At 52.4% G+C, this 12,862-nt stretch overlaps 1 protein-coding gene across 1 annotated transcript in view; it reads left to right on the top strand.

Annotated features, from left to right (window-relative positions):
• Positions 1–11,157, top strand: part of NOVA2 (NOVA alternative splicing regulator 2) — a 41,911-nt gene extending 30,754 nt beyond the window's left edge. Inside the window, exon 4 of the mRNA XM_015124295.3 lies at positions 3,947–11,157. Within this exon, the coding sequence (XP_014979781.2) occupies positions 3,947–5,029 (1,083 nt within the window). The 3' untranslated portion in view covers positions 5,030–11,157. The remainder of the gene's footprint in view (positions 1–3,946) is intronic.
• The last annotated feature ends 1,705 nt before the right edge of the window (positions 11,158–12,862 follow it).

Genomic DNA, 12,862 nt, shown 5'->3' with positions numbered 1-12,862 from the left:
ATTGCCAAATAATATTCCATTGTATGGATATACCATGTTTTATTTTATCCCATGAGACTTTTTAAAATAAAGAAGGCATAAAAGGAAAGTGATTTGTTATAAAATAAGGTGAATTTTATTTTATTTTTTGTTTCTTTGTTGTTGTTGTTGTTTGCTTTGTTTTGTTTTGTTTTTGAGACAGGGTCTGCTCTGTTGCCCAGGCTGGAGTACAGTGGCACAGTCACAGCTCACTGCAGCCTCAACCTCCTGGGCTCAAGTGATTCTCCCACCTCAGCCTCCCAAGTAGCTGAGACCACAGGCAGATGCCACCACACGTGGCTAATTTTTGTATTTTTACTAGAGACAGGATTTCATCATGATGTCCAGGCTGGTCTTGAACTCCTGGGCTCAAGTGATTCACCCTGCCTCAGCCTCCCAAAGTGCTGGGATTACAGGTGTGAGTCACTGCACCCAGCCAAGGTGAATTTTAATATGTAAATAAATACTCAATCAGGACCACAATGGAAGGAATAATGAATTGGGCAGCTGCTCACACCTAAGCATAGCTAAGTGAGACAACTACAAATGTAAAGTGATCCAGAGTGTAATACTGGAGACTTAAATAATACAAATGCCGTTGCTACTGTTGCCAGGTTTTCAAAAAATGATGAAAACTCTTGTGCAGAGTAAAACAAAGCACAATCCACTCTTGATTTACTGGTAGTTGCATTCCTGGAAATTTCAGTAGCTCTTAAAACCATTCAAACAATACTTGTACTTACGTGTATCATGGGGTTGGGCTCTGAGGTCAGAGATTTTTTTTCTGTTTTGTTTTGTTATTTATTTTAATTATTTATTTATTTTTGAGATAGGGTCTCACTGTGTCAGTTGGGTTCTGGGCTCAGAGACTTTTTTTATTTATTTATTTATTTATTTTTGGCATCAGGGTCTCACTATATTGCCCATGTTGAAGTACAGTGGCACAATTACGGCTCACTGCAGCCTATACCTCCCAGGCTCAAGTGATCCTCCCACCTCAGCCTCCTGGGTAGCTGGGACTATAGGCATGTGCCACCAGGCCAGCTAATGTTTTTAATTTTTTTTTGTAGAGATGGGGTCATGCCATGCTGCCCAGGCAGGTCTACAACTCCTGGGCTCAAGTGATCCTCCCACCTTGGCCTCCCGAGGTGCTGGGATTACAGGCATGAGCCACCATGCCCAGACGTGGGCTCAGAGATTTAAAAACAGGCTCTTCATCCGCATGAATGTCCAACAGAACCTTCAAAAGTAGTCATATAGTGGCTGGGTGTGGTGGCTCATGCCTGTAATCCCAGCACTTTGGGAGGCTGAGGCGGCTGGATCACTTGAGGCCAGGAGTTCGAGACTGGCCTGGCCAGCATGGTGAAACCCTGTCTCTACTAAAAATACAAAAAATTTAGCTGGGCATGGTGGTGGGTGCCTGTAATCCCAGCTACTAGGTAGGCTGAGGCAGCAGAATCGCTTGAACCCAGGAGTTGGAGATTGCAGTGTGCCGAGATCGCGCCACGGCATATACCAGCCTGGATGACACAATGAGACTCAGACTCAAAAAAAAAAAAAAAAGTAGACATATAGGGCCTGGGACAGCTCTTCCTTGTGAGGGACTGACTCTCCATTGTGGGGTACAGACACCTATGGTCCTCCCCACTGACAGTCCACATCTCCCCCCAGTCCTTGCAACAACCAAAACTGCCACCTCCACAAATTTCTCAGACACCCCCAGGGCTTAAGGGGACATGGGAAGGATTTTTGAGAGGGAGGAATTTCTATGTAGAAATGCTCTCGGAGGTGCAAAAGGAGATGACTGGTTTTGAAATATCTCCGCAGGAATTAAGATTGATCAGACTTGCAGATGCTTGGACAGATGGGTGGTTGAAGGATGGGCTGCTCTGCAACTGAGAGAGGGGAGGTCACCATATTCAAATGACCAACTTCTTCATTCTGGAGTGTTCCCCTCCCAGGAGTTAGAAGGAGATTGAAAGCTAGGTTCTTGGGTTCCTGATCCATTGTGTGACATCCAAGACATCCACTTACGTCTGCCTTCTCAGACAAAAGCCTTCATGTTATCTTCATTTTACAGATACGACAACTAGATTAGTCTGCTAGGGCTGCCATAACAAAGTGACAGAGACTGGGTGGTCTAAACAACAGGTATTTATATCTCATGACTCTGGAGGCCAGAAGCCCAAGATCAAGCTGTCAGCAGGACTGGTTTCTTCTGAGGCCTCTCTCCTTGACCTTCTTCTCCCTGTGCCTTCACACACTGTTCCCTCTGTGTGCATCTGTGTCCTAATCTCTGCTTATAAGGACACCGGTCAGTAAATTAGGGCCTGCCCTAATAACCCCCTTTTACCTTAATTACCTCTTTAAAGACCCTTTCTCCAAATGTAGTCAAATTCTAAAGTACTGGGAGTTACGCCTTCAACATATGAATTTGAAGGGGACACAATTTCAGCCCATAACAGCAGAGAGTTAAACGAGAAGACCATGTCTAGGGGAGCACAATAGATCAGGAACCCAAGAGCCTAGATTTCAGCTCCGTCACTAACTGGGGGGCCTTAGGACAAGTCCTTTCACCTCTTGGGCCTCAAGAGGCTCATCTGTAAAGTAAGAGCTTAATGAAGGCTTTTCGAGGGCTGGAAGTCAGAGTACTTAACACTAAAAGGCATGGGTGGGCCACAGTGCAAGCTTGGAGTGAGCTCCTGGAAAGCCCCATTGGATCAGCCATTAAGCTTTTAGATGCTGGACACAGAGGAGGCACCAAGAGTCCCAGGTACATGGGACAGGGTGGTTGAGGGGCTATTCATTAACCAACTGTTGTGGATATATTTCAGTTTTTTTTTAAAAATTAATGTTAGAGGCAAGGTCTTGCTATGTTGCCCAGGCTGGTCTCAAACTCCTGGGCTCAAGTGATCCTCCCACCTCAGCCTGTCAAAGTGCTGGGATTACAGGCCTGAGCTGTTGCACCTGACCTGAAATATTTCAATATGTTTAACAACCAGTTGGACCATACTGGTGCATGTCAAAAGGCCATGCTGGGCCTGATTTTGGACACTGGAGAGGAGAGGTGGGGAATGACCTGAGACTTCGCAGTCTCCAGCCACTGTAAAGACCCTCCCTTCGCCAGCTTGGTGGCTCAGATCTGTAATCCCAACACTTTAGGAGGCTAAGGCAGGAGGATCACTTGCGGTCAGGAGTTCAAGACCAGCCTGGGCAACATAGCAAGGCCCCGTCTCTACATATGTATTTTATATATATGTAATTTTATTTTATTTTGTTTTGAGAAAGGGTCTCCCTCTGTCACCCAGGCTGGAGTGCAATGGCCCGAGCTCAGCTCACTGCATCCTCCACCTCCTGGGTTCAAGCAATTCTCCTACCTCAGCCTCCTGAGTAGCTGGGATTACAGGCATGTGCTAACTAACATACAGCTGACTAACTTTTGGATTTTTATAGAGACGGAGTTTCACCGTGTTAGCCAGGCTAGTTTGCAACTCCTGACCTCAAGTGATCTGCCTGCCTCAGCCCGGCAAAGGGCTGGGAATACAGGCGAGAGCCACCGTGCCCAGCCTAATTTAATTCAATTTAATTTTTTTTTTTTTTAAGACGAAGTCTTGCTCTGTCACCCAGGCTGGAGTGCAGTGGCGTGATCTCAGCTCACTGCAACCTCTGCTTCCCGGGTTCACGCCATTCTCCGGCCTTAGCCTCCCGAGTAGCTGGGACTACAGGCGCCCGCCATCACGCCCAGTTAATTTTTTGTATTTTTAGTAGAGACAGGGTTTCACCGTGGTCTCAATCTCCTGACCTCGTGATCTGCCCGCCTCGGCCTCCCAAAGTGCTGGGATTACAGGCGTGAGCCACCGCGCCCGGCCTAATTTAATTTAATTTTAAAAAATAAAATTAAAGACCCTCTCTTTTGCTCCCCACGCAGGCCAAGCTGATCGTCCCCAACAGCACGGCGGGCCTGATCATCGGCAAGGGGGGCGCCACGGTGAAAGCCGTGATGGAACAGTCAGGAGCGTGGGTGCAGCTGTCCCAGAAGCCAGAGGGCATCAACCTGCAGGAGCGCGTGGTGACGGTCAGCGGCGAGCCCGAGCAGGTGCACAAGGCTGTGAGCGCCATCGTGCAGAAGGTACAAGAAGACCCCCAGAGCAGCAGCTGCCTCAACATCAGCTACGCCAATGTGGCAGGCCCCGTGGCCAACTCCAATCCCACCGGCTCTCCGTACGCCAGCCCCGCGGATGTGCTGCCAGCCGCGGCCGCAGCGTCGGCCGCCGCTGCCTCCGGCCTGTTGGGCCCCGCCGGGCTGGCTGGCGTGGGAGCCTTTCCCGCCGCGCTGCCCGCCTTCTCAGGCACCGACCTGCTGGCCATCAGCACGGCGCTTAACACGCTGGCCAGTTACGGCTACAACACCAACTCCCTGGGCCTGGGCCTCAACTCGGCCGCAGCCTCCGGCGTCCTGGCTGCCGTGGCCGCCGGGGCCAACCCCGCAGCCGCTGCCGCCGCCAACCTCCTGGCATCCTACGCGGGCGAGGCCGGGGCCGGGCCAGCTGGAGGGGCCGCCCCGCCGCCGCCCCCGCCTCCCGGAGCCCTGGGGTCCTTTGCGTTGGCCGCAGCCGCCAACGGCTACCTCGGGGCCGGGGCGGGCGGCGGGGCGGGCGGAGGGGGCGGTCCGCTGGTGGCCGCTGCAGCCGCGGCCGGTGCGGCCGGGGGCTTCCTGACAGCGGAGAAGCTGGCGGCTGAGAGTGCCAAGGAGCTGGTGGAGATTGCGGTGCCTGAGAACCTGGTGGGAGCCATCCTGGGGAAGGGGGGCAAGACGTTGGTGGAGTACCAGGAGCTGACGGGCGCTCGCATCCAGATCTCCAAGAAGGGCGAGTTCCTGCCAGGCACGCGGAACCGGCGGGTCACCATCACGGGCAGCCCCGCGGCCACGCAAGCCGCTCAATACCTCATCAGTCAGCGGGTCACCTACGAGCAGGGAGTGAGGGCCTCAAACCCCCAGAAAGTGGGATGAGGCCTGTGGTGTGTGCTCCCACCCTTCTCTCTCCTCCCATCTCCTCCTCCTCCCTCTCCTCCTCCCCCCAACTCCTGACCTCAGCTTGGTGTAGTCCTGCTCCTCTTGGGATGGGGCTGGGGTAGGCCCGACTGCACCCTCCCCTTCTGGTAGTCATAGGCAGGATTGAGTGACGGTTGGGAAGGGGGCTCAGAAGCCCCCTCCCCAGCCCGGAACTGACCCCTCCTTCCTCCCTCCCTGTGCTTGGCTGGGCCTGACCCTTCCTGTCCCAGGGCCCAGGTCTGTGTGATATCTGTATATATTGCATTTTGTTGATTTTAATAGAAAACAAAGCGTTATTTTCTCTTTCTTTCCCTCCTTTTTTTTTTCTTTTTTTTTGGTAAGGATTTTTCCCCCTTTATAAGTTTTTGTTTCCATATGGGAGGAGGGGAGGGAGCCTCTGGGTCATCCAGAATGAGGGGCTTCCCCAAAACACAATACCCCACCTCTCTGCTTTCAGTTCTAGATCTGAGGGAAGCCATGGGAGTAGAGGTAGCAGAGGCGTCTGAGCTGAAATGGGGCATTTGGAGCAGGGACCCCAGAGTTCCCAGATCTTCTCAGCTACTCTCCTCCCACTGGAGCTGTCCCTCTAGGTGGGAATGTTCACTCTTTTGTTGTCAGGTTGTATGGGGGGCAGGGACGGTGCTGCTGGGAAGGATGCCAGCTCTGGGATTGGGCCAGTCCTGTGGGCAAGACTCGCAAGAGGCTGGATCAACTTGGTGTGGTATCTCTGATGGTTTAGAGTAATGGCAATGAGGGCCTCTGTTGTGATGTCACTGAGTACTTTCTGGGGTGCTTCTGGGCGCTTCTTATGATGTCACAGGAAGCAGTTCCCCAGAGGTTACTTCCTGTGAACGTAAGAGAGCAGGTACTTCCTGTGATGTCTCAATGAGTTCTTCCTTGAAGGTCACTTTGGTGATATCATGGGAAGATGTACTTCTGGTGGTGCCTAGAGGTCACTTCCTGTGATGTCATTAGACTGAAGCATGTACTTCCTGTATTGGACAGTGACCAGTCTCTGACCTGCCTTCTCCCTCCACACCCTTCTTTGGTGGGTGTTGGCCTGGGGGTCTTCCTAGGAAGAGAATAAGGCACGGGACTTGGATCCAATCTGGAGAACTCTAAGGGAAAAAAACCCAATATTGTCAGGGTCATCTCCATTCAAACACGTCAAGTCTGCGAACTCGCCCTGGAGGGAGGGGTGGGAGATGGACCTAGTGCAAACTACTGTTAAAGACCTCCCTTCCCACCCCTGCCTTTTGTGTGCATGCCTGTGTCTGCGTGGCTTTGTTTCGTTGAATTGGGTGAGCCAAATGTGTGGTGGCTCTGTCAGGCCAGTGTGGCCCGGTGTAGAGTTCAGTGAGCCATGGAAGGGTCCCTTGGACCAGAATGCTTTGTGTGGTCTGATAGGTTAGATTGGTTTGGTGGCTTCCAGCAAGCTGGCATGCTTTAGTGATGTCTGATGGATCAGAATGTTTTGGTGTGCTCACCAGGGGCTCTGGAGAACTAGAAGGTTCTGATGGAGTCTGACAAGCCAGGCGGCCTTGAGAGTTGGTTTGGGAGTGGCTCCCTGAGTACTGTGGCTGTGGTCAGCTCTAAGGACCTGTTGGCAGACTGAGATTTCAGGGCCTGACAACCCTATAGACTAGGATAGCTAAGACCTCCCTTTACCCCCACCCATCTCCCCCTCCTCCTTGGAGACCACCTCCACTTTCTCCAACCCAAAGCAGGGCGCCCAGTGCCCTGGTTCCATCATCAGCATCTCTGGGGGAGGGGCGCCCCATGCCCACCCTCTCCCCCATTTGTCCCCCTCCTAGGTCTTCCAGACCCTTCTCCTCTCTATGGCTTTGGGGGAAATCCAGCCTCCTTGTCTCTCTCCTAAAAAAGGAGGGAAGAAAAGCCACAGAGACAATTCTTGCCCCTAAAGCCTAGGAGATCCCTCTCCCTTGCTAGAGAGCCACCCCCAAATCAAAATGTGAAAATCCCTAGAAAGCAATAGCCTTCGAGGTACCTTGCACTGAATTTCCCACCCCGGCCCTTCCACCCAATGGGAGGCTGTAACTTGGGCACTGGGGTGACTTTTTCCATGCCCTTGTCATCTCCAGGGTGAGGGGCAGGCCCCACTTCCCCCTCCCCATCCCCCACTTCCCCTTGTTGTTGCCCCACCCCTAATCTCCAGACTGAACCCAGATGGAGATCTGAGTGCCAAAACAATTCTTGATGTAACTTTGTACATATCTTCTACTACCGTTGGGGGCTCTTGGGGTTAGAGGTGGGGGCGGCATTGCTCCCCTCCACCTCTCAAAAGACCTTACAGTATTTCACAGTATCTCTACCCGCACGCGAGTATTACAGTAGCTAGCTGGAATATCCCTCTACAGCCCCCCAGGCCCCTATGAGGAGGGGAAGGAGCCAGGGAGAGGTGAAGTAAGGTCTGGGAGTGGGGAGGTGGGATCTGAATGGGCTCATTTGCATATCATTTGCATCCTCTGCTTGGCAGCCACTTTCTACAAACCTATTCGCTGGAGTCTGGGTCCCAATCAGCCGGGTCCAGGACTCCTCTCACACAGACACATCTCTGGAGGCTGGGCCTCCTGCAAAGTGTTTGCTTGGAATGTCTGTGTAACAACCCCTCCCTATTCATATTTCTTGGGGACTCCCTACCCAGCCAGCCAGGGCGATCTGAAAGGTATAGTTTGCTAGCTCAGTGAGCTAGTTCGCTCACCGTGTTGGTGAGTGGAGAGCCACACACCTTTCCCCATCTTACCCTGGGAAACTCACTCTACCATCTTTGACATCTCTTGAAAGTCTCTTCTGCAATCTGACCTCAATCTTTTGTGCTGCAGTTTGTCCAGAGGGGACACAGATGTGGGGCCAGGGATGGGGGTTATTGAAAAACCCATCACCTCTTTTTTTTTCTTTGTCTCCCTATTAGCCAATCCGATCTCAGAGTCTCTGAGTGACCTCCTTGCACCCTTCTCTTCAGCACCAAGTAGGTGCTTAATAAGTGTTTGCTGCATTGAATTGTCTCCCGATTCCTTCTCATTTGCCCTCTAGCTTCCCATACCTTCTCCAAGCGTCTTCCCCCCTTTCTTTGTCTGGCTCCCTATGACTTTCTTTTTTTTTCTTCTGTGTGGTTCCCATTGTTTTCTGTCCTGTCTCTATCTTAGTCTCTGTCTGTCTTCCTCCTCTCCTCAAATGTCTCAACTCTCTCTCCCCAATTTCCCCATTTAAAAAAAAAAAAAAAAAGTGCCAAACTTCCTTGGAACTGAGCCGCTTTGTGGGGAGAGGACCTTGGATAGAGGGGAGGAAATTGGACCATTTCTCTTTGAGGAGGTCCCTAAGAGGCATTGAAAAAGTGTGGACATGGGGCTAAATTGGGTCCCCCTTCCAAAGCCCTCCCACCCTGAGTTTTTCTTAGAATCTTTGTAAGAAAAAAAAAAAAGACAGAAAAAAGCTCTCCTTTTCAGCTTATCCCTATCCTTTTGGATCCCCCCAAATTCCACCAGCCAAGGAGAATCCCACTTGCCAACTTCCTGGCAAATCTATGGAAACCGGGGAGAAGGAGACAAGCTCAGCTCCCCCTCTTCTAGCCCAAGGGGCGGTACCAACTGGATTCCAGAGAAGGACCTCAAAGCACCTATGAGAAGAGGGGGTTCAGTGTGCCAAATTAACCTCCGTCATCCCCCATCTCAGGGGGCTCTGAGCCAACCTGCCCAGCCAACTTCTTCTGCCCTGTCCCAGCCATCTCTACATGGGCAAGGAGGCTTCACTGCAATAATTATTAGGGGTGGTGATCAGAAGGCAATGGCTTTGCCATTTCTATCAGCCCTAACACCTACCCTGGACTTGTAGGTGGGAATTATGGGTATCCCAAGTGGATCTTGATAAAAGCCGACCTATAGAGGGTTGGGGACCTCTACTTGGAAAAGTAGGGTGCAGCTTATCTCCAAGGTGTATTTCCTCTCTCCTCTGGACCACCAAATCCTTCAGTATTCCCTCGTTCTGTTTCTCCTCCCTGTTCCTCCATCCCACATCCTCCTCCTTACTTGGTTTTGATTGGTGGCCAATTGTTTGGAAAATGAGAGGAGTCCCCCTGAATGGATGATTGCTGTTTCAGGACCGGGATTCGAGGCTGTGATAGACTGTGCAGTGGCAAAAGTATTAACAAGAGTGGCTATGAGGATGGCAGTTGGGGCGTCCAGGCTGCTGACTGAGTGCACGCCTGTCGCCTGTCGGGACAGCCAGCCAGGCCTTCGAAGGCACCTGCCCCCGCCGTCTGGAACTCGGGCTGGCTGTCTTGAAAGCCTGGACTGGATGTCACGATGGGGAGAACAGGATCGCGATACCGAAGTTGGGGCACAGGTGGGCCAGGGACGCTGGTTTGCTGGGGTGACAACACCCAGCCCTGCTATCGTGATCCCTTTGCACTGTGGTCAGCTGTCTCCACGCTGTGGTTGGAGAGGGTTTCTCTCTGGGCGCTGCTGCTCGTGTGTATGGTCCGTCTTAGTGTCCCCTTCAAGTTGCATTGGAGATTGCTGGGTGGCAGGGAGGGAAATGGGAAAAGAATCTGCGGGCTTATGGTGGTGAAGACTGCTGGTTTTTAATCCCTTCTCAACCAGTCCAGGACACTTGTCTCCCAGAGATAACTGGGGGGGACTGCCTAACCCCCCCTCCCCCACCCCTTTCCCTACCCCACCTTTCCCCCCAAAACCACCAACCTCTCATCTTCTAAGTGACTCCATCACCACCGGCCACCGGGACCTGCGGCCTCATTGCTCCAGCCCGCCCCACTCGACCGTCAGACTCGCTCATCGAACTCTTTTTGATTAACCCTTTCTGTGTTCATCCCACGGAAAACTGTGTGTCCGGCAGCGGGGAGGGGGGAGGCTAGGGGCAGTTGCTACCTTTCCTCCATTTCCTCCCACCACCCATGCCTCCCCACCCGCACCCCATCCCATGCCCCACCCCCATCCCTCACCCCTAGGGTCTGCCCCACCCTGGGGATTGAGATCCTCTATAGTATCTATGCTGTTTGGCTTTGTCCCTTTAAAAGGCGGGTCCAGGGGCGTGGCCTCCCTCAAATGGAGTGCTCACTCTGACCCCCTCCTTCCTGTGCCCCCCACACACTCCCCACGCCTTCATTGTAAATAGTCACTTTTGTACTGGGTTTGAGCCAGGGGACGTGGGGAGTCATTTTTTTTTTCTTTATGTTGGCATCTCAGGCCACTGGAGGCATGGCCCACATCCCGGGTCGATTTGGGAGAATCTTAAGGTGTGTCCTCTCACCTGCCCCCATCGCTAAGGATTTCAAGCTATCAGTATTACTCTAGAGGGATGGGGTGCATAAATTTCCCGGCAGGGAGGTGGGAGAGGTGTGGAAAGGTGTAGTCTGGCAGGATGTCTCCGTTTTCCCCTTCTGTGAAATGGATTCATCCTCCAATTTTCCTGAGAAGCCTCCGTGAGATAACGGTGGAGTCAGAGGAGCTAGAACCTCTCTTCCCACTTCTCTGTTGGAGACAGGGTAGGAGAAGAATGCGGGGCAGGGGAGGCTGTAGGGCCATCTTTGGAGAACCGATTGCTAAATCCTTCTTAGGACCTTAAGGTAGCCTCCTCTCCAGGCTTGTTCTCCCTCTTGGAAGATGGGGAGGACTGGAGGACCTCTAAGGTCCCCTTGGTTCTCCCCAGTCCTTAGATTAAAAGGCCCAGGCCCCAGGCTGCCCCCTGCCTGCTGTCCCACTCCTTCATTCCGTTTCTTGGAATGTGGCCATGCCTCCAGTGCCTCCATTCAACCCCCTCTAACTGATTCCTTCCATCCTCTGCGACCAGAGACGCCGCCCGCCTCCTCCCCACCACCTCCAGAAGCTCCTGGCTGGGGCGCACTGCCGTCTCCTCCCACTCCCCACATTGCCATGCCTGGGCCACGCCCTCCCCACCCACTCACCCACCCCCAGTGTCCGTTGTGTGACCTAGTGCACCATGTATTAGCTTCCATGGCCCCCACCCCAGACCCCACCACACCCCCTTTCCCCACCCCTTCCCCCTCGGCGACTTCACCTTTTTTTGCCGCGATAAACGCCATCTCAGCATCTGTGTCTAATGTTGTCTTTTTTGCTTGACATCACACACTCCTTCTTAACCCATCCCCTTCCCTCTCCCTCCTCCCTGCACCTCCACCCTCATCCTAAATTCTTTCCCCCTTTCCCCCAGGGCTCTGGACATTTAGGGGAAGAGGGTGGGGGGACCCCTGAGGATGGTCCCAGATGGGGGAGCTGGGGAGGGAGGACTATTGTCTCTGGACAGTGTGAGCATTCGGAGCAGCTGTGCTTGAGAGAAGCAGGTGCTCAAGTTTAGCTTCCAGGGGCCAGGCGCGGTGGCTCACGCCTGTAATCCCAGCACTTTGGGAGGCCGAGGTGGGCAGATCACCAGAGCTCAGGAGTTCGAGACCAGCCTGGCCAACATGGTGAAACCCAGTCTCTACTAAAATACAAAAAAATTAGCTAGGCATGGTGGCACATGCCTGTAGTCCCAGCTACTTGGGAGCCCGAGGCAGGAGAATTGCTTGAACCTGGGAGGCAGAAGTTGCAGTGAGCCAAGATCACACCATCGCACTCCAGCCTGGGCAACAAAGCAAGACTGTCTCAAAAAAAAAAAAAAAAAAATTAGCTTCCAGGGCCTCAGTGTCCAGTCAGGAGAACCGACACCACCACCACCACCACCACCACCACACACACACAGAGCCACAGTCCCACAGACAGGCTCTTGGACACACATCTCCACACACAGCCCTGCAAATACACAACACCAGGTAGAATCAGGCCAAGGTCGAGGTTTTCAAGTCGGGTGAGCTACGGGTTTAGATCCCAGTGCTGCTGTGTTACCCTCAGTCCTTTGTTCCTCTGAGCCTTCATGTCCCCATCTGTAAAATGGGGATTTTTTAAATTGTTATTTCTACATCATATGGCTTATGCTTGGATCAATACACTATTCACTTTTTTAAAATGATTACTGAAGACCTATGATGCATAAGGCACTGTTCTAGGTGCTGAAGATAAAGCAATGAACAAAACAGACGCAGGTATCTCTGGCTTTTTGGAGCATATAGTCTACTGGAATTGGGAAGTTCTTCTTAACACAAAACCTGACACATGGGACTAAAGTGAATTCAGAGGTTGCAGACCATCGGCCAACAGGCAGGTGCGGTACCCATAATTTCATTTGACCCGAACAGTGTTTGGTGGGATTGTTGCCAGCATTTAAACATTGGGAGACTTCTGAAAACATGGGTTTCAAGACCCTCTTGAGAAATGCCATGTGATAGCTTCGATTGCAGTTGCCACCTGCCCACAATGGGCTGGCCTGGGGTAGCCACTGCCACTCACCCAGGGCAGAGAGGCTTAGCCCCTTCCTGACCTGCACTGCTCATTTATGTCACATGCCTAGGTTCTGGACGTTTGCAGCCCCTGAGCAAATATTTAAAAATTACTAGCCTGGCCGGGTGCGGTGGCTCACATCTGTAATCCCAGCACTATGGGAGGCTAAGGCCGGCGGATCATGAGGTCAGGAGTTCGAGACTAGCCTAGCCAACGTGGTGAAACCATGTCTCTACTAAAAATACAAAAACTAGGCCAGGCGCGGTGGCTCAAGCCTGTAATCCCAGCACTTTGGGAGTCCGAGACGGGCGGGTCACGAGGTCAGGAGATCGAGACCATCCTGGCTAACACTGTGAAACCCCGTCTCAACTAAAAAATACAAAAAACTAGCCGGGCGAGGTGGCGGGCGCCTGTAGTCCCA

This window comes from Macaca mulatta, chromosome 19, assembly GCF_049350105.2.
Source record: "Macaca mulatta isolate MMU2019108-1 chromosome 19, T2T-MMU8v2.0, whole genome shotgun sequence".
Taxonomy (NCBI): Eukaryota; Metazoa; Chordata; class Mammalia; order Primates; family Cercopithecidae; genus Macaca; species Macaca mulatta.
Note: the sequence above shows the minus strand (reverse complement) of the source record. Positions and strands in the feature narration are given on the sequence as shown.